This window comes from Onychomys torridus, chromosome X (assembly GCF_903995425.1).
Source record: "Onychomys torridus chromosome X, mOncTor1.1, whole genome shotgun sequence".
Lineage (NCBI taxonomy): Eukaryota > Metazoa > Chordata > Mammalia > Rodentia > Cricetidae > Onychomys > Onychomys torridus.
The window spans coordinates 124,456,873-124,482,219 of NC_050466.1; the positions used below are offsets into that span (position 1 = coordinate 124,456,873).

Sequence of the window (25,347 nt, forward strand, 5' to 3'; positions counted from 1 at the left end):
TTCTACTAAATCTAATGGCTTCCTTTTCCATTTTAAACCTGCAGCAATAGTGTGAAAACCTTGTGCACATGCATAGTTTATGTGCATATCTGTCTTAACAATATTCATGTTTAGATCAAATTGTTTACTTTTGTCTATAATGTACAACTGGAAGGTTGTATACATGGCATCAGCAATAACAAAAATAATTTTCCAACACACACACACACACACACACACACACACACACACACACACACACACTCTGAAGAGAGGCCAGGCATGATGACACATTGGTACAACTCCTATTAGGAGTCTGAAGCAGGAGGCTGTGGAGATCAAGGATAGGCTGCACAAGCGTGTCTCAAAAACAGTTGGCTCTTGCAGGGAATAAAGGAGAGCTTAGGATGTAGATCCATAATATAGTATTCCTCTAGCATATAGAAGACCCTAGGTTTGCTCCCCAATACATGGATAAGAAGAAGTATGAAGGAGATAACAAGCAAGCAAACAAAACGCTGAGCAGTTTTCAAACGAATCAATGTTAGAGGTGAATACAGAGAAGTTCCCCGGAAATCTCTAATTACATTCTGCTCAGATAATGTGAAGCTCAACAGTCGATTGTAATAGTCACTAGAACTATGACTGAAGGAATACATGACTAGAAGACAGGATAGACCCTACACAGTGCCACTTACAGCTAGACGGTGTTGAAACCTTTGCCTGCTTAAAGTGAACACAGTATTTCCTTTGGAGTTGTGTTTTGAACGTACATGTCTACTTCTGTAAGCCCAGTAAAGAAAATGCCAAAGGAACAACATTTCAAAAGAATACACTGGTTCTGAAGGTTGAAATGATCAAGGCCAGTGAGAGCCAATAGAAACAGGAAAACATGGATGCAAAGTGATCACTGAGAAATAAGGGGAAAGCAAGAACTAAAATATTGTACGTATGTCACAGTGAATAGTTAGAGTCCTGCAGAGTTAAGCAAGACTCATCTTTAGATCTTTTCTAAATTATTTTTGTTTCCCCATTACTGAATCAGTTATTCGTGTTTCTGTCCATTTTCCCCACCTCAACCACTGCTAGCACTTTTCTGAACCTTTTACATTTATGAACTCATCTCATGCTAACGGCTGCCCTGTGAGGCTGGGAGTACCCCTCTTTCAAAGATGGAGCTCGGACACAAGGGCATGAGTAAAGTTACTTGCAGAAAGTTGTAACCAATCAATCCATCAACCCTGCTGATGACCCGACCTATGTTATCCTTCAGACTCACTGAGGCACAAAATGACAGATACTATCAAAAAGAGAATGTACTGACCTATAATCTGCAAGCAACCATCAGGATGGAATTCTCCAATGTCACCAGTGCAAAACCACCTCTGCCCATTTTCATCCACAGAATAATCTTCAGCTGTTTTCTCTTCATTTTTAAAATAGCCCATGGAGATATTCTGCCCACCAATCACGATTTCACCTCTGGGGTTTGGCTTATCATGAACTGTATAGCCACCTAGAGATAATTTTTAAAAAAAATCACTTATTTTCCTAAAATAAAATTCATCTTCTTTTATAAATTTTTCATTACAATTACGTGTGTGCGCGTGCATGCACGCACATAGTTGGTTCTTTCCTTCCACTATGTGGGTCCTGAGGCCATCAGGCTTGGCAACAAGTGCATTTAACTACTGAGTCATCCATCTTGACAACCTTCATTAATTCTTAGTTTTTTTTGTTCTTCTTAATTTTATGGAAGACTCTTAGTTTACATTTAGTCCGAGGGACGTAGGAGAAAAACCACGATATCACCACTGAAAACCTCTTCACCAAACCTTCCACCACACACAGAGGACAATAAGTAAAGATGAAACCATCCCAAACAAGAGCTATGCTTAAAGCTGTTCTAAGTAAATAATCAATGTGCTGTCAGTAACACTTCTCAGATCTTAGGCTCATAAGTTTCAAGGATAACCAACAGCAAGTACCTACAGAAGGTAATTGCATTAAGCAAGGGAGAAGTGGAGGCCATGGGAAATGGAGGGAAATTTTAGGGATTTAAACAGTGGCCAGACAGTTACCATAAGGTAGTTATTATCAATTCCTTCTGGCATAGCAAGGTTGCCTAATTATTTGTTTATTTAATAATCCACTTTCCTGTAATTAATGTGTATTTACTATGCTTTATCATGTCCATCAGGGGAAAACTGGTTTACTTCTGTCTCCAGCTCCTTGTAAAAAGAATTATCAATAGTTTGTGTATGGTTCTTCTGGTTTCCCCTAAATGCTTTGCCTCTATAAGTATTTGTGTAAATATTTACTGTACACATAGCTACCTAGATGAGTCTTGACTATGGAAATCTGCTACGGTCAAGATCTTGTCTCTCTGTGACCTGAGGATGTGGTTTCTCTCTCAGCCCAAACATCATCACTAGCTGACTTGAGCTTCAAAAGGTGAAGCTCCAACCCCAGGAGAAGCTCCAACGAGAATCTTTTCCCCACCTGCCATCAAGTATTTCCTAAATTAAAAACCACAGTGGCTAAAATCTAGACATTTTCCCCACCGAGCACCGAAAAATCATAGGGAACGGGCAAAGCAAGGGATCACTTGTTAGGACTGACAGAAGATTCTCACTTCAATGAAACACAAGTCCTGAGGCTCCAGATGTTTCCAGAGCATCTAGAGTCCCTCGAGCTTGTGTGAAACTCTTACCTTCCTGCCAGTCTTTCAGCTTAATTTCGCAGCAAATAAGAGGAGCTCCAACTCTTCCAGTAGTATAGTCAGTAACTGTAGGAGAGAGAAAGGCAACCAAACCATTACTATACAATAGTTCCCAAGTGCACACCGAGCCTCAAAAGATGAAAGAAGAGGCCAGAGAGTACCAACTCTTCATTTTTCAGTGTTTGGACTCCCATTTCCTCAGTGCATTTGTGCTTTTCAGGGCTGGATTTTAGATAATTACATTTAAAAAAATCTGCTACAAATAAATGAAGGACTAGGTCCACCAGTACTACATAGAACTCTGCTAGGACAAAGTGAGATGGGTATTCCTGCCCTTTCGCTCACTTACAGCACATCTCAGATGAATCGTCTTTAGTCTCCATTTCTTCACCTATAAACATATCGACTTCATATAAGTACATGCTGTGAAGATTAAATGTGTTTACTAATCCTTGTCACTTTTTATTTGTTCTCAAACATCACCATCAGGGCATTAGCCCTTCCTTGGCCATCTGTGACTATTCTTAGCAATAATCACATCTTCACAGATGGCTTCTTATGAACTCAGTATGACAGTAAGCATCGTGAGCTAACATACATCTTACCAACAGAACTCCCAGGGAGAAATATATGTGAAAAAGCACTTAAGTGCTCATCTGCATGGACAAGTGATGACATAATGAGCCGAAGAGCTTGGATGTCAGTCCTGTAGAGAACCTATTACAAACCCCTGGTTCCAGCCTTTACAAAATAGCTTCGGTTTGAAATATTCAGTTATCTTATCCCACAACTGGACACTGAGGAGTGTCGAGAGGAGTTGGATATGAGATGACGAAGAAATACTAGATAATCAAGAAAAGTGTAGCTGTGTTTGGATACTGTGTCTCATGACAATGTCCTTTGTGGCTAAATGTCCTTGAGGCTGTTCAAGTTGTTCCCCTAGCATCAAAAGCTAAGTTGTCAGGGCATTCTCCCACAATGTGAAAAAAGAGGATCCTCAAAAGACTTTGGACTCACAATATCACTTACAATGTGACTTACACTGGGATGGCCCACCTCCCCCACCCCGTTTCGTGGCACACACTCTAATCTGTATTAGGAGTACTTCACTGCTTTCCTCAGTACTTGTAGATGTCTCCAGATGAAAGCACAACAAGCACTCTAGGACTCTGGATACTGGAAAGAACAACGTCAAGTGAAGTAGCCAGAAAAGACTTTATACAAGTTGGGTATTAATGACTGGCAGTGACTAGTCAACAAAAATGGCATCCCAAAGAAGAGAAAAGAAATTACAGTGAGGTTAAGAACCAAGAGAGATGACTGATTTGCCTCGAGAGGAAAGACAGGCGGGTAGGATAATGCTAGATCAAATACATCCTCAAAATAGATTCAATTCATCTGTCAGGTGGGCTAGACATGCCTAATAAAAGCAGAGGATGGACTAAAGGGCTGTCCTGTCATCTGAGAACCAAGTCAGGTAATAAAGAACAACCCAGTGAACCAAGGGGATGATCTGACTAAAGTTCAAGGCAGTAAACAGATTGAGGACTTCAAAGTTGATCAAGTCCTGGAATGATTTCAAAGACGTAATAATATTGATAAAAACAAGGAATTTAGCAGTAAGGTGACAGTTTGGAAAAACGACATTAATTTTGAACATAACCAGAGTGAAGTGATAGTAATCTCATTAAAAAAAAAAATTCCTAGGCTACAGAAATGGCTCAGATGTTAAGAATCCTTGCTGTTCTTGCAGAGGACTAGATTTTGGCTAAGCACCAATCTCAGGAGGCTTACATACAACCACCTATAAATCTAGCCACAGTGGATCCAACACACTCTTCTGGGCTCTGTGCATGCTCGCATTAACATGAGCATGCATACACACAAACACACATGATTAAAACAGAAGTCACTTTTTACTTAGAATTTTTTCATGCAGTATATTTTTGATGATATTCTTCTATTCCCTCCCAACTCCTCCTCACCTCCCTATCCACCCAACTCTATAAAAACAAAAAACAAAAAAATAAAACAAACAAAAATCACTGAGACAACCCCCTCCAAACACACACACACACACACACACACACACACACACACACACACACACACACACACGAGAGTCCATTTTGTGTTGGCCAACTTTTCCTGGTCATGGGACCTGTCCTTGAGTGTAATACTCTATTGAATGAAAATTTTCCTTTTACTAGCTGATTTCAGTTGGGCTAATTCACATATGAACTCATAGACTGGGACACATGTACAATACCCACACAGGTTTAACCAGAAAAAAAAAAATTATTCCCATATCCTCAGTGTTTCTCAACCTGGCATCATTTTATGTGCTAAAGAGATATGTGGCAATATTTGGAATATGTTTCATTTTGGCAGTGTGGGTGAGCAAGTTACTACTAGCAATGTGACTGATAACATTCTTCAGTGGACAAGAGAGAACGCAAAAACAAAGAATTATGTGGTTTAAAAATGTGAATAGGAGCCAGGCGGTGGTGGCGCACGCCTTTAATCCCAGCACTCTGGAGGCAGAGCCAGGTGGATCTCTGTGAGTTCGAGGCCAGCCTGGTCTACAGAGTGAGTTCCAGGAAAGGCGCAAAGCTATACAGATAAACCCTGTCTTGAAAAACAAAACAAACAAAAAAGTGAATAGGGTCAAAGACAAAGCAAAAAAGAGCGATGTAAGAGGGACACTTCATCCCAAGACCACCACTGTGTACAGTGTAGTAGCCATGAGAATTCAGCCATGGAGGAATCATCTATAACACGGGGTCTCCACCTCTGGGTCATGACCCTTTCAACAAACCTTATCCCCAAAAATATTTACATTATTACCCTTTCAATGAACCCCTGTCTTCAAAACTATCTATACAATGGAAGAAAATTATAGTTCTGAAGTAGTAAGGAAAATAATTGTATGGTTGGAGGTCACCACAACACGAGGAACTGTATTAATGGGTCACAGCATCAGGAAGGTTGAGGACCGCTAAGCTCTAACAACCTTCCTCCATCCAGTGCACCGGGAACATCTCATAAGAGGGAGTAGAAAGAATGTAGGAGTGTGTGCGTGCCTGCATGCGTGCGTGCGAGCGAAATGATATTTTCTGAACATGACATGGCTTGTTGCACTTATGAACTCACAGCAGCTGTACTTCCTACACAAGACTAACCCGGTCAAAATTCCAAAGGGTCCCCAATACCTCACCCTTGGCAAAGGAGCTACTGGGTAATAATAGCTGCTGAGATAGGGAAACGCATTAACCTTTGGGAACACAGACATCATCAGTGGGCTCACAGTGATCAATAATAAAAGATAGGGTCGGGCACTGGTGGTCCCAGCACTTGGGAGGCAGAGCCAGGTGGATCTCTGTGAGTTCAAGGCCAGCCTGGGCTACCAAGTGAGTTCCAGGAAAAGGCGCAAAGCTACACAGAGAAACCCTGTCTCAAAAAAAAAAAAAAAAAAAAAAAAAAAAAAGGGGGGGAGACAGAGCAAAGAGCCCTAAGGGAAGTTGGAGGGATGTAGTGGGATATGGATATGACCAAAATCCATTGCATTAAAGTACGAAATTTTGAAAGAATAAAAAATATTTTTAAAAAGTGCTGAAAGAAAGAAAATTAAACCAACAGGACAGAATTCTTAGGCTTAAAAATAAAGGGTACATATATGATACTTTAAACTATTTATGAAACTAATGCTAGGTAGGTTTATAACAAACCCTGCATTACTCAAAAGGAATCATAAAGCCAGGTGGTGGGGGTGTACGCCTTTAATCCCAGCACTCAGGAGGCAGAGTCAGGTGGATCTCTGTGAGTTCGAGGCCAGCCTGGGCTACCAAGTGAGTTCCAGGAAAGGCGCAAAGCTACACAGAGAAACTGTCTTGAAAAACCAAAAAAAAAAGGGGGGGAATCATAAGGTAAGTTCCTAATGCTGGAGACATTGCATTTCAGACAGAGGTCTGTGAGCTGGAACTGATCTGAAAGCCTCCTCCCTAAGGACTAGCTTTCATGGTACCAGAAGCTGCACTTAATGTTCAGGGAATATTGTGGAAGAGGAGCCAGAGGATCAGGGAATTGGCTGTGCAATCATGTCTCCTAGGAATGTCAGAAGCTACATCCATGAAAATCTCACCAACATGACTACCTAAACATGTGCTGATCCAGGACAAGAGGCATGCCAAACTGGACAGGGAAAAGACCAGGAGGCCTCAGCTCTGCATAACAGAGCCACAGGCAATACTGGGACTGGGAGAGGTAGAGTTCCCCAAAGAAGCATACCAAATGGATATCCCATACCGAACGGCAGGCCCTGGAAGCATCTGTAGGACTAACACTATACAGAAGAAGCAGGTTCTAATTGGGGAATGTGTGTGTTTATAACTGTAAGAAGGCAACAACAATTAATTTGTAATTTAAAAGAGGATTTGAAGGAAGCAAAGAGATAGGAGAAATGATGTAACTAAATTACAAAATTACAATCTCAAAAATAAAAGGATTTTTAAGCTGGGTGGTGGTGGCACACAGCTTTCATCCCAGCACTTGGGAGGCAGAGGCAGAGGCAGGAAGACCTCTGTGAGTTCAAGGCCAGCCTGGTCTATAGAGCAAGTTTCAGGACAGTCAGGACCCTGTCTCAAAACAAACAAACAAACAAAATAAAAAAAATAATAAAAAGGAGTTATACAATCAGCACGGTTTCTGAGTGATGCTGACACATGACCAATGCTTACCTTCAGTAACTGTGCCAGCACCACAGGTTTCTGTCAGCCCATAGCCCTGACCAATGGGGCAGCAGAAGCAGACATTCATGAATCGGTGTGTCTGGGGAGACAGCGGGGCCCCGCCAGAAAGCATCATCCGGACATTCCCTCCCAGGAGAGCCCTCACCTTTTTAAAGAGTAACCTTGATGAGAAGAGAAAGAAATAACAGTCATACTGTCACGCATTTTTCCTGGTACCCCGCTAACTTCTGAAAGTTCTCAAAACTGGCTGAACACAGCCATTTCCAAATATGACGGCAATGGGAGGGTGATACCATGCGAAAAAGAACATGATACAAATTCAAAATCCAGGGCCTCTGAAATGTACTTACAGATTACAAAGAGGTGCATCATATCCTTTCTTGATTTGTTCTAATTTGTAATCATAGCCTATTTTGAATAGAGTTTTCTGAATATAATTCATCTCTTGAACCTTGCTCATGACATTCTTATAAATTCTATCCATGATTTCCTGCAAAATAAATGAAATACTCAATAATCTGAAAAGAATTACAACATTACTAAAGACAGTCATGATTTGATGCACTGACATATTTGTTTGCTTCATTACAGAACAAATTTTACTGACTGGTTCACTACTTCTAGGAAACTAAAGATAATACATGGTAGCATACTATATACCATAAACAAACACAAATTAAAATAAAATAAAAATTTCATTTTAAAAAGACTCAATGCAAGTATAAGATTTACTTTGGTTCAACAGGCTAAGTTGATCTAAAATATTAAAAAAAAAAAAAAAAAAGAACCCTTAAGTGATTAACAGGCCCTCAACTGGTCAACAGGCAGAAAAAAGACTGAGGAGTATAAATGAGATATATACCTTCTCTCCTCTCTCTCTCTCTCTCTCTCTCTCTCTCTCTCTCTCTCTCTCTCACACACACACACACACACACACACACACACACACACAGAGGGGAGGGGACTCACAATGACTGTAACATGCCAAAAATCTCTGCAAAATCAAGCAAAACCAAACACCACCACGGAGGCAGAGCACAAAATCCCACTAGCAGTGTAGAAAGTACTGGCATTTGATAGCTGCTGGAAGACGGAGAGTCAGTTTTCTTTAATGGTGTGACCCTGGGTAAGTCAACCACATGGGTCCCATTCCCAAGAATAGCTGGGCACCACACAAACTGTACTCAATGGTTTAAAACAACAAAGTGAATCAAGATTGGTTGGCAGGGAGACAAGAATACCCAAGGTGGACCTGGAAGGAATTGGGGGAGGGAGCGAGTACGATCAAAATGTACTGTATTATTCTCAAAGAAATTTAATACAATTTTGTGGGAAAATCTTAGCACATAATTCATTCAGCTCTGATAATTTTTTCAAAAAGTTATTTCAAATAAATTCCCTTATTTTCATGTAGCAGCAAAATACCTAACTGTTGAATCAAATCATGATACTTTTCTCTTTATTACTATGACCTTGTGACTCTCTTACAACATGGCAGGGGTCTTAACCATTTCCTAAAAATCGTATATCTTTATAATTCAGGCATTTCTATGCTCTTTTCCTTGAAAAAAAAACTTCTTGCTAACAGTTACTTGATAAATTAGAAGAAGGGCAAGGTTTGGGATATACTGACTCAGGCTAATATGTATAAGGCAAAAGCAAACACCTCCTTCACTAAGTTATGATTTAAAAAAATGCTTAGCACAAATTATTACAATAAAGCACAACTGTTCCTAAATATCTGGTTCTAAACTGAAGTTATGCTATAATGAATAAATTTATGGATGTTTCTTCCACTATTAAAGCAGAGCCACGCCCCCTTCCCTTCTCTCTTTCTGCCCTCCGCGCGGTCTGTCTCTCTTCCTCTCTCTTTGTCTCTCTTTCTCTTTCTCTCTCTCCCTCTCTCCCAATAAAGCTCTAAAAAGGTTTAAAAAAAGCAGAGCCACATATATATACAAATGGAGGTCAGGAGAATCATTCCTTTAAAAAGCTGCCAAAATAGTGAAGAATGGTACACATAAAGTTGTCTTCTCCATTGCCACAAAAGGACTGACAAGTCTCAGGGTTTCCCTCAGAGAAACACTTTAACATACTGGACCACCCCTTTTATAAGCTCCATGGGCCCCACAATATGGACACAAAAGCAAACAGATGGGAAGAAGGTCAAGGTGTGGGAACCACTTCCACTGCTTCCTAATCGTACCCATGGATGGTCTTGTGAATAAGATGTGCAACAGTCACACAGTGACTTCTTATCTCAAGCTAACAATATACCATGTTCCATCTAGTTATTTGTACTTAGAAGTAGTGTCAATATCTACAATGCTAAAGCTTACATTGTGCTCTCATCTAGGAATGCAACGAAGTCAGAAAACAATCTATGGGGGACAAATCCGAATAAAGAGTTCTTTTAAAAAGCCCACCTATAGTGGAAGGATTATAGGAGCGAGAGGGGTCAGGATCATGATGGGAAAAACCACAGAAACAGCTGACCCAAGCTAGTGGGAGCTCATGGACTCTGGACTGACAGCTGGGGAGCCCGCACGGGACTGTACTAGGCCCTTTGAATGTGGGTGAAATTTGGGACCAGGACTTATCTCAGGTACATAAACTGGCTATGGTATGATGCCTTACTCAGCCTTGATGCAGGGGAAGGGGTTAGGCCCAGCCCCAACTTGGTATGCCAGCTTGTATTGACTACCCCAAGGCCTTACCCTCTATGAGAAGGTATGGGGGGGGGGGGGGGGATGGGAGCAGGAAAAGGGGAGGGAGGGGGAACAGGAGTTGGTATGTAAAAAGAATGAAAAAAATTTAAGTAAAATATTATTTAAAAAAGCCCACCTATAGAGCAACAGGAGGATTTAAGGAAATGTAACACAGACTATTTACTATCTTTCAGTTTGAAATAGATAAGGAAGTATCACTGTCGCTATGAACAAGGACAGCAGCCATGGAGGGGACCTGATAACCAATGGGAAAGAGATGATCCAACAAGTCCTGGATAGCTAGCTAATGGACTCATAGCCCAGCAGCAGTGAATAGGAAAAATGAACCTTTTAGGAGGGTCTTCAATTGTCCTAATCCAAACAACAGTCACAGGGACTAAGGGAAGCCTAGATTAATCTAGATGTGTCTGTGTTTTCCAGAGATCATGTGATCACGAGGGCCCTGAGCTAGCCAAAGGTTTAATCCACTAATGGATTCAAGTTTTGACTATATTACTGGAAAACTGTGGTGCTTTGGAATCATTTCCTCATTTATCAAGCCCAAAGCCTCTCCGTTCAGTTTGAAAACTGGGCAAATGCTACAGTACCTTTAAATAACAGGACAAAATCTTTTCTGGGCTACTCCAGCACTAATAATTTTTGTAGAAAAAAAATATAAGGACATAAAATATTTCACATCTGTAATGCTTAGAAAATTTGGACCGAACAAAATATCATCTAAATCTCAGACTTTTCATGCACAAAAATAACTTGTGAAGATACTAGGCTATGTCTAGAAGTTTGATTCTAACACAAGCAGTAGGAATAAACTCTCCCTGTGGTTTGCCAAGTGTAAATAAATGTGCTAGAACATAACAGATTTATGCACATCTGAAACACTGCATTAGACCTTTCAACTCATCGTTATATGGCTAAAGATGTAACCTCTGGGTCTTTTTAAAAGCAATATTTCAGTTAAGGATTTTACATCTATGAAACAGAACATTTCTCCTGTGGCAGCTTTTGGAAACTGATAGATGTCTCTAGGAAGTACTTCAGGAAGATGAGAGGTCAGACACTGTATCATGCGATGTAGAGAGTGAGAAGCGCGGCCTGCTAGACTCAGTTCTGTCACCAACCTGTCCCATAACCTCAGTTCTCTGGGATGACGCAGGGCCTGACTGCTTTTAATTATGATTAAACAAAATGATCTGGGGAGTATATTTCTACCTTAAGATATTATGACCATGCCTCAACTCTAGGTACTTTGAAGTAGGACATTTTCATCTTGAATTTCCAAGCATCAGCAAATACTCACAGGTATACATTCCAGCCTTGTTACTTCTATGATTTTAAGGATCATCTATGCCAATATTTCAAAGTAAAATTATTCTTTAAGTGTACACATATACCTAAAAGAATTACTTTTTAAAAATTAGAAGTGTAAACAAGAACTTGTATAAGTGACCCTTTTCTATTTGTATGACCAGTCTGTACTCACCGGAACAGCAGCCATGAGAGTGGGTTTCAGCACAGTACAATCACCCTTGCTTCCCTTCTTGATTTTGCTGGACTACATTCACAAAAAAGCACATACAACCAGGGAAACAGATGTTAGCAAAAATGTGTGGGGCAGGGGGGAGTCTAATTCAAGTATCAATAACAAAGACAGAATTTACACATAGGACTTAATCTCTTAGCATCTATTACAAGTCCGAAGAGTACGTGATTTTTCTATTTTATTCTGTTGGTTTGGTTTTGAGCACTGGTTTCTAGCACATCACAGAGTTCCTGAGAAAAGAAACTGGTCCAGGATAACAATAGAGTTGGACATGTTGGCGAGATAAAGATTTGTATTAATAATATACCATCAAATATAACAGACTGAATTTAAAACTTTTTATTTCGAGTCAGGGTTTCTTGTAGGCTTGGCTGTCCTAGAACTCGATCTGTAGGTGGCCTTAGAACTCACAGAGATTTGCCTGGCTTTTCCTCCCATGATGGATTAAAAGCCTGTGCCACCATACCTGGCACTTTGAAGGCATTTTAACTTTCTTTGCTCACTCAGTAGGCAAAGATGTATCTCAAAGTGACCACTATGGACATCAATTTACATCACACAGAAATAATTTGATAATTTTCTGATTGGTAGCATAATAAGGAACAAGCCAGTGGCCAAGTGGCCACATGCACATATATACATCAATGTGCACAATTTCTTGCATGCATAAAAACACTTGGGATTTCAAATGTCAAATTAATCACAGGTAGAATATTAATAAAGTCATTCACTGAAAAAAAGTAGATAAAAATAAGAATCTCCTATAAAATGATTTAGTCATTTACAAATTTGGGTAAATGATGCGTTAACCAAGCTAAAGGAGGAAAGAAAACTAGCCCAAGAAGCAGTGAAATCGACAACAAGTACCACACAGGCTCTGCTGGGAGAATCCAACTGTTTTCTGTGTGGAATTTCAAATGTGCTCAAACTATGAGTGAGTGCTGTCTTTATTTTATTATTGGGCTGGCTTCGTGCTCTGAACAGTAGAAAAAAAAATCCTGATTCAGTGTGAACCTGAGGCCTGGCCTCGGACAGGCTTACAGTGCTAGCCAACTGAACTTTCTGCAAAGGTGCAAATATCTTGGTCACATAGGTATCACGACCCTGAAATGTGACTAAATAAAACAAGAAATCAAAAAAAAAATTTAAATCTAATTTTAATCAATTTCTCTTTAAAGATAGGACTAGAGGCAGAGGTCCAGAATAAATCCAGAAGGAAGCTACACCTTTTCCCAAGAACCAGTTAATGGCCCTGAACAGTATGTCAATGGTTCAGTGAATATACTTTTCAGTATAAATTCTCCAGAGTAAAATCTAATACAGAAAGATAAAAGTAACTATTTCAAAAATACTTTAAAGTATGGGCCTAGATCAATGCTACAATACTATCATATTATTCATGGAAAGCTATGTCTGATGCCACGGGGACCTTTGTACTGAATAAATCATGAGCAAAGAGAAAGTTTGTTTGTCACCTGGTCAGATAATGTCAGTGGAGAAGAATACCCAATCCTACAGCCATAGGTAAAGCAAGATATCTCTGCAGTCAATTCCAGCACATGGGCCAAGGGTAGGTAACCAATGTAGGTGTCCTTTGGTCTAAAACACAAGAGGAACCGAGTAAGTGCGTAGAAAGGCATTTTAAAGTCACCCCTCATTATGAACTCTACTTGTAATAAAGCTGGGGGAGCTTCTCTTACCCGAGTCCAGGTATTCTTTCACACTGGCCTGTCATCCCAGCTATCAAATTGCTATGATGCATCACCACTCCCTTGGGTCGGCCAGTAGAACCACTGGTATACATGACAATGGCCATGTCGGAAGGAGTTGGTCTACTTGGAGGAATGTTCGCTAAATAAATGAAAAAGCACATTTTCTTCAGTTTGAAAGGTGAATTACTTGACAATAAGGTATTTTCATTGTACATAAGGATACAGATTTCAAAATTACACTGGATTAATAAATAAAGTCTAATAAAAAGTAAGAATAGGGGGGCTGGAGAGATGGCTCAGAGGTTAAGAGCACTGACTGCTTTTCCAGAGGTCCCGAGTTCAATTCCCAGCAACAACACGGTGGCTCACAACCATCTGTAATGAGATTTGGTGCCTTCTTCTGGCCTGCAGTCATACATGCTATATACATAATAAATAAATAAATGAATGAATGAATGAATGAATGAAATTTTTAAGGAGAAAGAATGGTTGTCATATTTCAATTGACTGAAATAAAAATTTCAAGCTCAATCGGTCTTTTTGCGGGATCAATACAGAATTGGGAAGAGTTTCTAAGGCTTTGAAAGGATAGATAGCATCCTGTGGAGATTCCTTAGCTCTAAATAACACTTCAGGGCCCAGCATGCTGGTACATGCCTTTAATCCCAGCACTCAGGGAAGAGGCAGGAGATCTCTGAGTTTGAGGCCTGACTGATCTACAGAACAAGTTCCAGGACAGCCAAGGCTACACAAAGAAACCCTATCTAGGGTGTGGAGAGCAAGGAACACCATTTAAATACCATTTAAATGACCAAAGTCAAAGTTATGTACTTAAACAGGCTATATCAAATGCCCCTTCGGGATGGTCATGGTCATTGGTAGGATTAAAAAAAAAGAAAGAAAGAAAATGGACTAATCTCAGATCAAGTGAAGCAGGAACAAACTGTTTCTTGCAGACATCTAATATCGTTCTCACACCAAGCATACGATGACAGTTCTCATCTGTCTACTTTGGAATAAGCATGCAAAAAGTGTACTGTCATTAACTATTTATTATAATTTAATAAATTTATTTATTTAATAATATTGAAATTACTAAATATATAGATATATATTCCTATCTATCCTGGAGACAAATGGATGCCAGCAATTCTTCACGTCAATTCTCAAAATTGTGAGAACCGATAAAGTATCTTTTAAGTTTTTGTGTCAAATGCTCTGATGAATCATCAGAACTGCCAGAAAGAGACCCTGCTGATCACAACTTCCCAGTCAAGCAGGCAACAACCTCACAGTATCAACCTGGTGTTACAGACAATTCTCCAGGGATCTCTTCTATTTTGGTGCATCAAGCCAGCAGAGGCACTGATTTGCTCTGGACTGTCTTTTCAAAGGATATACACTCTTCTAGAGTAAATAACAGGCCTGCTTACTGTTCGGAACATTAAAACGAGTAAAATATTTGGCCCCCGGCTTCTTTTCTATGGTAAAAATGCATATTCTGACTATTGTTTTGAAGAAAAAAATTGCCTCATCTCTAACCTAAAGACTGCTTGCAATCTTCAAGAAACTCAGCCAAGATTGCCTTCTTCAGGAGGAAGGAAAAGAAAACTTCAGTCATATACAGTCTTGTTTAAGCTTAACCAGCTTCAGCATTTTGACTAACGCCACTTCTTTTATTAATCTGCTAAAATAACAAACATGAATTTATGAGGACGTTAACTTGAACCGATTCACTTACAGTTTTCTGGCTTGGATCCCAACTCTTCTACTGATTGCATGCTGTGAATCTCCAACCCTTCAGGGTACTCTGCTTTATTGATAGTCTTATTATCCACATAAATGATATGTTTAACACAATTGATATCTAATAATGCCGCCTGTTGAACGGAAATAAAAGCCAGCTATTAAATTTGGCACACCCACCATCAAAATTAATACTAAATCATAGGACTGAAAATGTTTAACTAAGTAAATCTAACTGTGGTAATAATTACAGACAAATTCAGAGTGCTCTAATATTGTAATCACATTAAATAAACCACCCACATCTTTAGGATGAAAAGTACTAAGACCAAAACATTTAAAAACAATAGCAACTATATTAAGATGCTTTGAGACAGGCAATATAAAAATCTGTAAAACTTAACAAAAATTTTATACGGAGCAGGAGAGGAGTACATGTATATTTTCCTTACGAGTGTATTTTCTCCTTTTGTTTCTTATCATTCTGATCACTTACCTGTCTCTTAACAACTTAATGTAGCTTGTCACAAAACATATCTTTGTAAGCCCCATTATAACCACAAGGCAAAAACCCATGGTAGGCAAACAAAAATAAAAAGCAAGGGCCCAAAATGTCAGTAGAGTAAAGCACTTAACCACATACAGACTCAAAGGGAGGGAGATCAGACCTCACCCAAACTAGAACACATGCCACAGAATGGCTGTAGTAACCTACCTTCTGAGAGGTAAATGGAATGTACATAGATTAACGTTAAAAGACAGAACTACTGAATGGATTACTACAATTACCTAACTGGCCGGTGGTGGTGCACACCTTTAATCTGAGCACTTAGGAGGCAGAGGCAGGGAGATTTCTGTGAATTCAAAGACAGCCTGGTGGTCTACAGAGCTGGTTCCAAGATAGCCAAAGCTATCTTGAAACCCTGTCTTGAAAAATGAAATGAAAAAAAAAAAAAAAGGATTATCTAACTATATGGTGCATACAAGAAACTCACATTTCTAAGGACATGCCTATACTAAATATATGGTAAAACAGATTTTAAGACAAAAATATGTCAAAAGAAATAAGGAAGGCCATTCATTATAAGATGATAAAGGGACTGAGGTTAGCAATAATGACTCAGTGAGGTAAATGTGCTTGCCTCCAAGCCTGATGACTTAGGTTAGATCTCCAAATCCTACAGAGTAGAAAGAAAGAACCAGCTCCTTCAAACTGTTCTCTGCATGTACATGGTAGCATGTGTGCTCCCCTCCAAAGAATAAATACAAAACTGAAGCGATCAATTATGCAAGGGGAAAACAATTCTCAATACATATGCACCAAATATCTGAGCACCCAAATACAGAAAACAAGTATTCAGAAAGAGAATGATTGATTTCAATACAATGATAACCTAAAACTCCACTTTGAGCAATGGACATACCATCCATACAGAAAGTCAACAACAACAAAATCCAGAACAAATGAACCTAACAGGTACCTACAAAACTTCCAACAGCTGCCCAATAAACAATTTTCCTCTTAAAACATTTTTTTCATTTATAAATCAGTATATGTGTTTCATACCATTATGATACACTGAACAAAATGTGTTTTTGTGGTTCTCCACCCCATATCTCCCCCAGTCCTTCCACCATGTCCCCCACTTATAAACCTATGGAACATACTCCATGGTAGACAATTGGATAGGGCACAAAACAAGTGTCAATGAATTCTTAAAGTTAAAAGCATGTCAAATATCTATTCTGCCCACAGTACAATAATTAATAAGTCATAAGTTACACAAATATTTAAACTCAATGGATCAAAGGAAAAAAAAAATCAAAAAGAAATTTAAATTTTTCTTGAAACAAATGAAAATAAAGACATAAAATATTAAAACATATAGGTTACAACAAAAGTAATATCGAAAGTGAGGTTTATAGTAAATCAAATTCCACATTAAAAAAGCCAACTCATCGAGCCTCAAAAACCTGGGAAATCAACAACAAATCAAACTCAAATATAGAAGAAAAGAAATAACAGAACTAAGCTAACTAAAATAGACCTCAATACAAAAGATGAAGGAGACCAAGAACGGGTTCTAAAATGTTCAGCAGGGCCTGGGAAGATGGCCCAGGTTGGAAAAAATGTTGCAGGACATTGACGTGGAAAGGTTTTTTTTTTTTTTCATCGTTGCTGGTTTTATTCAGTTTTTGGATAAACCTCCAAAGCATAGAAAACAACAGAAAGAAAAGCAAACAGCATTAAGTGAAAGTAAAAGGTTTCTAACTAGTAAAGGAAACAATCATCAGAATGAAGAGAATGTACAGGGCAGGGTAAAATACTGCAAACCCTCCATGTTACACATGGTATACATCCATACATCCAGAAGCTCAGCAACAAGTCAAAGAACCCAAGTGACAATGGGCAAAATAGCTACCTAAGCATTTCTCAAAAGGAGACATACAAATAGCTAATAGGTACATGGAAAACTCCTCAGCATCACTAATCACCAGAGAAGTGATTATGTGTCATGCTTACCTTCAATTTGCTTTCCAGAAGTTCTACACTAGTAATCAGATATGAAGCCTCAGATTCATTTAATCCATGAACTACAGCTTCTTTGCCCAGTGTGGCATATAAAGTCACAACTACATAATAAAAAGGAAACATGAAAATTATACACTTAGCACTTGGGAGGATGACATGTAATTTAAGCTAGGCCTTACAGACAGCAACAGCAACAGCAACTTGATGATTTGATTTGATTTCACAGTCTCCGGGTACCTCAAACTTAGTCTTACAAATTCCCAGGAATCAAACTTAAGGTCCACCTCAGGTCAGAGGGCAGCCCAGCAACGACTTGGTCATTGACCAAAAGAATAGATAAGCCAATTTTCGAAAAACTTCAAGATCTCAAGTCAGAAGATGAGCCACAAATAATGCCCTTACTCTTACTCTTAAGCTTTTGCAGTGGGCTCAATTTCTAATCCCATTGGTTATCTCCGTCCCTTACCTGGAGAGGCTGGTAGATCCGTTTCAGAGGACGCACCAGACTATAACCTAAACTAACAGTACAATCAGTTGGAACTGAGTAACATCTGCTAAACTTCGAACAGACACGGAGATTCAGCTTTCAGTTGATAACCAGAAATAACCCATACATTCAGTAAGAGGCACTTTTCACTATTGCTTGTTGAAGGTGGGCAATTAAGACATATGGGAACATTTTTGTAGCATCTATCTTTGTTGGAAATGAAAGGCGATTCCTACACTTAACCTGCGGTACTCTATTTCCTGAAACAACCAAATACTTGGGGTGCAACAAGACATTCTTACGAAGTCAGTTTTTAAAAATTAGTTCCTGAGATTCTAGAGGCTCAGTGGCTAGGAGATTTGCTTGCTGTTCTTACAGAGAACAAGGGGTTGGTTCCCAGCATCCGCATGGCTGCTCACACTCCTGACGGTGCCAGGCCTCTGGGCATCAAGAACGCACACAGCGCATTTACATAAAAGCAGGCGTACACTCAGACACACAAAAATTGAAATGAAAAAATTTACTTCTTGTGCAACGGCCAAACCAAATGCTTGCTTTTCTGATTCTCTAGTGCCAGATCTAGCGGACGCATGACTTAGTATGCAAAATGAAGGCAGTCAAGTATGAGGGTTAAAAGTACAAAAGTGAACTCAGAATTTGTAAGTAATTACTTTTGTTGTACGGTCTCCAAAACCATATTTTAATTTCTAATTTTTAGGTTATAATTCATTTCTAATTGAAAAATAAAATTCTGAATTATACAGTTATGCCTCAAGTACCCAAACTAACTCTTTATTTTGTGTGTGTGTGTGTGTCTGTGTGTGTGTGTGTGTGTGTGTGTGTGTGTCTGTGTGTGTGTGTGTGTGTGTCTGTGTGTGTCTGTGTGTACATGGGCACAATGTCGGGTGTTGTTCCTTACTTTCGACTTTGAGAAGGGTCTCATTTCTTTTGTTCTGCTTTGTATGCAGGCCAGCTGGCCCATGGCTTCCAAGGATTCTCATGTCTCCACTTCCAATCTTGCCTTAGGAAAGCTACCACTGCCAGCTTTATGTGGGTTCTCGGGATTGGAACTCAGGTCCTGCTCCCACAGCAAGTACTTCATCCACCAAACCATCTTCCTAGCCCCTAGTCATGTTTTAGGGACATAATCATACAGAAAACTAGCTAAGGAACACCTTCTTTGTTTCGAATATTAGTATGTGTATGTGTGTGTGCGTGTATGCTGTGTAATTATTTTTTTCAGTGCTGAGGAACAAATCGATGATCAAGTATGCTATAAATATCAGCCTACTTTGAAAACAGAAGCATCTCAGAACATACTTCCTCTGGAAGCAAAGCTCTCCGTCTCCTCCATAAAAAGCACACGGCACTTACGGGGAAAGTTGTGCTTGAAGCAGGTCTGTGCTGCAATCATCCACTCGGCTCTGGTCTCACAGAAAATGGCAATGGTGTTCTTTGGTTTTAGTCCCAATGCGGTGAGGCCACTCCCGAAGTTATGCACTCTGCGGTTCACTTCAAGATAGTTTATCCATTTATAATTCCCGAGAATTAACTATTCAAAAAAGTGAGACATTTTCCACTATTAGAACGTTTATTCAAATAAGCAATTAAAATATTACTCAAAACATTGAACTCTCAAAATTCCCACTATGTGAACACTCAGAAACTACAAGGCCTCTGAGAATTCATTACCAAGCACTGTGACACAGTGCCAGCCTTCTTAAAAGCACACTAGATTTACAACAAAGAAAACTGTACCTCTGTCATTACAACAAATAAAAAAGACAAATACAAGTGCTTTACCTTCTTAAAAACCTTTCCATTGGGCTGCATTTCGTTTTCTTCACTTAGGATTTCCCTGGTCCCAAGGCTGTCCTTCTTTCCAAACTTGGCTACAGCATGGTCAAATAATTTATCCAGAGTATCTGCTCCAGGGATGTCTATGACAGCTAGTGAGTCGAAGTGCGTGACAGAGCGATATGGACTTCCAGGTTTGTCTGAAGTGGGCTTAGCTTTTATTCTCTTTGCCATAGCGTTTTTCTTCTTGGCATTGGTAAGAAAATACCATGGAATAAATATAAGGGCACTGTATATTGTTATTAACAAGTGGACAGGCAGCAATATAATGGTGAGCACATTTAGCTTAAGTTTCATAGTGGAAAAGCTTCTAATGTGGCGCTTATTTGTTGTTAGTCTTTGGCTTTTTAAAGCCTTAGGTTTCTGGAGAAGGCAATAATGGAAGCAGCGGTAAGAGCAGCAGTATAGCCAAGGAGTTCAATTTTAGTGCTACAGATAAGTTAGTAATCTTTGGAAGCCGACAGTAAAGTACACCTGTAGGTGAAGACAATGAACCAGGCAGAGAGTAGGAAAAAAAAACAACAAGAGAATATTAGCAAGTTGATAGCACCACTAATTTAAATATCCAGACCTTTATTAGTTTAGTTTATATAATTCATTTGATATGGAAAGAGGAAGTAACTGGCATGAAATGTTGGAATTTTCCAAGTTTAGTCATTATTGACATAAACATTGTTTAGTGCAAGAACTTCTGAATTTCATTTTTTTCTGTGTTGGGTTACAAGAGTATTCTGTTTTCTTCTCTAAATCAGGCAAGTAACAGTCATTTTGTGCTCTCATCGATGCACGAGGATGCAAAGAACACCCAAGAGATGCTATGCTTACTTCTTTACTAAGGTAAATACATTTCTGAGATATCACTCATCCCCATCTTTCCCAAATGGGAACAATACAGCTATAGAGTTCTTTCTTAGTGCCTGGGTGGAGCGTAGGTCTGAAATAGTGTTAAGTCCTAACCCTGACCTATTGTGAGTTAACATACTCATATATGCAGCCAGCACAGAAGACAGATCTAGTGTTTGTCAAAGTGGGGTGGGATGTGGGAACATGGGGAACAGCTAAACAATTTCCTTAAATAAAAACTCATGTGGAATGCCCATATGCCACCCTGCAGTTATTGTAAGTGAAGCTGAGGTTTAGAACATCCTATGATCTCAGAACTCCCTGGCACTTCAACTCCTAAGACACTTTCCCTGAAAAACACTGATGTAATACTCAACTACACTACAGTGTGCAGCACAAACAGCTGATGTAAGAAGAGTTCAGAGGAAACACCATAAAGTGGCCAAGAGCACATAAGGGATTGGTGATGGTTAGATGGAGGCTGAAGAAGAAACTTAGTCACTGGGTTTCAATATGTGCCTCTGCCACTACCTGACTATGCAACCTCGAACAATCGTTTGTGATCAGACTAAATCAGCAGGCCTTAATTTTCTGTCAGAAGACATCAATCGTTACCTTATATAGTTTAGGTCCACATGATTTATTTGGGACTTTCCAAGTTTAAATTCTGATTTACACGAAACCTAGAAATTGCTTTCTTGGTCTCTCTGACGTGTCTGTCTAGTTACTCACCTCTTCAAGTATCTGTCAAGTGTCTGTTGCAGAGCCCAGCCTTCAGACACCCAAGATCACACTTCCATCAGAAATTTCTCAACTACCTAAGTCTTTCCCAATCGTTCCTTCATCTACTTTCCAACATTACTAAAAGTAGCTACCCTTCTGCTACTTGACGACATCATTAGCTCCACACATCTAGGCAGCTAACTTACAGCACAGACCAGAAGTTCTAAACCAATGTCTTTTTGGAGACAGGGTCTCATTGTGTATTCCTGGCTCGCCCAGAACTCACGACATAGACCAGGCTAGCTTTAAACTCACAGAAATCCACCTGCCTCTAGCTCCCAAGGCAGGGACTACAGATATGTGCCACCAGCCTGGCTCCAACATTTCTTTGTTGCAACAGAGGTGTTTTGCACTCCTTGATAGGCTTTAAACTTAAAAGTCGGTCATCGCTACCACATGCATAAATTTTTAAAAAATAAGTTCTTAATGGATGTATAAAAAAGTACAAAAAGAGAACTAATTTGAAAAAAAAACTTGAGTATATACATCTTCAGGGACAATAGTTGAAGTATCAAATAAGAAATGTCCAACTTAGGGCAGCAAATACAAAGAAACAGAAGGTGGCCTCTGAGTCACTTATAATTTATTTAGCTATAAATTGACTATATGTTTTTAATCATTTGTAATAATAGTCATATATCTAAAATGTCTTTTATATACTGGCTCTACGGCTTGGTAGAAAGGAAATGCCTTCTACATCATCTTCAGTGCTCCATACAGAGATACAGATAAATAAATACTCTGCTCTTGTACTAGGGGAAAATGAACTGATATCTACGAACCTCTGATATCTCAGATAATGAGCACACCTGACTGAGGTAGCACCCACATGGCACCTCACAACTGTCTGTAACTCTAGTTCCAGGTGGTCTGATACCTTTAGATCAATGCACATAAAATGAAGCTAAGTAAGTAAATAAAAAAAAAAAAAAAAAAAAACAGGGAAAATCTTGCAAAGCTCTGTAGCAGCAGCCGCTTCATCTGGAAAACAGAGGGACTATCTGAGCTACTGACTTCAGTTTCCTTGGAGGAGCCCTTTGTCTTCCTTATTTCAATCCGTGAGCAATCAGAATTGGCCCCTGCCCTACTGTCAACACTCCTGCCACTCACTCAGATGGCTTTCTTGACTCAGCTAAGTCACATGCTAATCTGCACCTGCGCCGCACAGCTTAATGTGCAGGGCCATCTTACTGTGCTGGCGGCCTCACTTGATGGCACACAGAAACCATACACTCAACTAGTAGTGTAGGCTCTTCCCCTTCCACCACTGACTCCTCTACATCCTTACCCTCGCTCGGTTGCTGTCCTGAATTCTTGCCTATGGACTCACCTCCCTGTGCCTGTGGCCGTACGCTCATCTCTCTCCTAGGACTGGATGCACTGTTGATGTTCCTATCCCTTTATCGGACACCATGCCTTGGTCTCCGGGTGGCACAGTGGTGGTGCTCTGCCCATTCTTGCCATGCTGCTGCTCGACTGCATCACTGCCATTGGCGTTCTTCTAACACCCGAGCATTTATTTCACCTGAAAAGCCATTCCTTCTCTTGTCCCTAATTCTCAGCTATACCCCATTTCTTCTCTTTAGAAAGCCTTAAAAAGACACTTCCCACATTTGTTTCCTCTGGTACCTACTATCCTCTGATGAGTACCACCAATGACCTCCACACTATTAGACCCAAAGGTCAATTAAATCTCTGTTGCCATCCTCCTCCGCCATGGTCAGCCTTTCATACAGCTGGTTCCTTTCTTGCCTGAAATTCACTCCCCAAGACACCAGAGGTCAATTTTCTTCCTATTCCCTGCATTGCCAGCCTTCCTGACTTCTTCCTCATTTCCCTGATCCCCCAACATTGCAGTGGTCAATCCTCTAATTGCTCGTCTATCTACACTCATACCTGGGCCAATCTCATTTAGACTCACGGATGGAAATAATCACATATGGTGATGTTTCTTAAATAAGCCTGAGAGTCTCCCTTAAACTTGACATTTGTATAATCAATGGTTTCCTCAATGGTTAAGTAGAGGTCAATTAAGTACCTGAATTTTAGCCTGTTTAAAGCATCGCCACTGATCCTTCTACAGCTGTATTTCACCCAGCCTTGCCACTTGTATATGCCCTGATCCTCGAGTTTCTGAGCTCATCTCCTACTGTGCCCTCCCCTGGCACAGCTCTAGTCCCATGTGTTCATTACTGCTTGGGGGGGGGTACACTATGCAGTGACTCAGAGCTTTGGCATGTATTAGTCTTTCTGCCTGCAGTCTTCTAAGATATCCATGTATGTTATTTTTTGTCTACTTTCTCTATTTAATCAAGTGACATCATATTCCCAGTTAGATTTTCTCTAGCCACCCTATTTAAAACTACAATTGCAACACTCGATTTCTCACTTTCACTAATATACTACTGGGTCCTGTTTCTCACCGTTATTGTCTATGTCTCCATTAGAACCATGATGAGGCAGTTCGCTGCTCGCTGAAACCTTACCAACCAGCAGAGTGTCCACTGTTCAGTAAGTGTACTGAATAAGAACATCCACAAAACTTTAGAAACTGAAAGTATATACAAACAAAATAATCTGAATATACTTAACTTTAGCTATACTTGAAGAAAACATTGTGTCAAAGTTCTAGGAAACACAATGCTCTTAAAATCTTTGGCAACTAAACTGAACTGGAAAAGGTATTGATTGTTTAATGGGAACCATAAACTGAAATGCCTCCCCACTGCAGAGGATAAAGATCGCTGCTGTAAGAGCAGGGAGGTTCCACATCCTGTACTTTGTGACTGTATTTCTACTGATGCCCCTTATAAAGGTATGCTGCCATTTCCTGGATGAAAAGTATACTGCCCCCTCACGTTATTAGGATACAAACTGTGCTGTGTTTCCTGGAGGTCAGGTGACGAACTTCTGCTCCAGGATAGGAACCACTCTGGGGAATAGTTCATTGTACCCTTCAAACCTTTGCTAGTGCAGGTGGGAATGAGCTTTATAAATAATGACCGAGCATTTCCTGTGGGAAAGTTGTAGAGAGAGATATATTTTCACTGAATCAGTCAGTGAACCCTTCAAGGTGATTATCTTTACAGATATAAGAAACTCAGGTACAGTACAGTTTGCCAAAGTTAGCACGGCCAAGGAGAGGTTAGCCTGGCTCTATTCACTTCTAAGTCTGTCTCTCTGCCATCTGCTCATACTGGACTCCAAGTAGGTAAGAGCAACAAACCTCACATGGGAAGAAATACTAGCAACAATTGTGAGCGCTCACTTATCCTTCCTCCAAAAGCTTCAGAAGAGGCAAAAAGCCTTTCAGATGTCTAGAAAATCCAAGGAGGTTTAGTAAAGAATCAGATAGAATTTGATGTACTTTTGTTCTGATGTCAAATTTAGTTAAGTATTTCATTCCAGTTACTTCAAATACCCTGAGACAGGTTAAATGCAAAAAGCATTAGCCATACACTCAGCTCTAGGGCCCAAAGTAAACATTACAGACTGAGTGTCCACCAGAAGCACGTGACACAATACCAATTTAAGATGATTAAGGCCAAGATCCTTTTTACCGAAGTTGTAGAAATGAACAAAACCAAGCAAGGACCAATGCACCTGCCACCATAGTAACAAACCAGCATTTATCTTTTACACTAAGACAGTGGTTCTCAAACTGTGGGTCA

General features: G+C 39.8%; 1 protein-coding gene across 7 annotated transcripts in view; it reads right to left on the minus strand.

Moving 5' to 3' along the window:
• Positions 1-25,347, minus strand: part of Acsl4 (acyl-CoA synthetase long chain family member 4) — a 74,375-nt gene that overhangs the window by 11,011 nt on the left and 38,017 nt on the right. For 4 of the 7 annotated variants that reach the window (XM_036174473.1, XM_036174474.1, XM_036174471.1 and 1 more), the window contains 11 exons: positions 19,997-20,524; positions 19,568-19,745; positions 17,698-17,807; positions 15,169-15,307; positions 13,416-13,566; positions 13,191-13,314; positions 11,656-11,727; positions 7,800-7,939; positions 7,438-7,610; positions 2,693-2,767; positions 1,304-1,495 (listed from right to left, as the gene is read on the minus strand). In XM_036174473.1, coding sequence (XP_036030366.1) covers positions 1,304-1,495; positions 2,693-2,767; positions 7,438-7,610; positions 7,800-7,939; positions 11,656-11,727; positions 13,191-13,314; positions 13,416-13,566; positions 15,169-15,307; positions 17,698-17,807; positions 19,568-19,745; positions 19,997-20,347 — 1,705 coding nt within the window. In that variant the 5' untranslated portion in view covers positions 20,348-20,524. The remainder of the gene's footprint in view (positions 1-1,303; positions 1,496-2,692; positions 2,768-7,437; positions 7,611-7,799; positions 7,940-11,655; positions 11,728-13,190; positions 13,315-13,415; positions 13,567-15,168; positions 15,308-17,697; positions 17,808-19,567; positions 19,746-19,996; positions 20,525-25,347) is intronic. The other 3 variants (XM_036174476.1, XM_036174475.1, XM_036174477.1) reach the window with 1 other exon arrangement.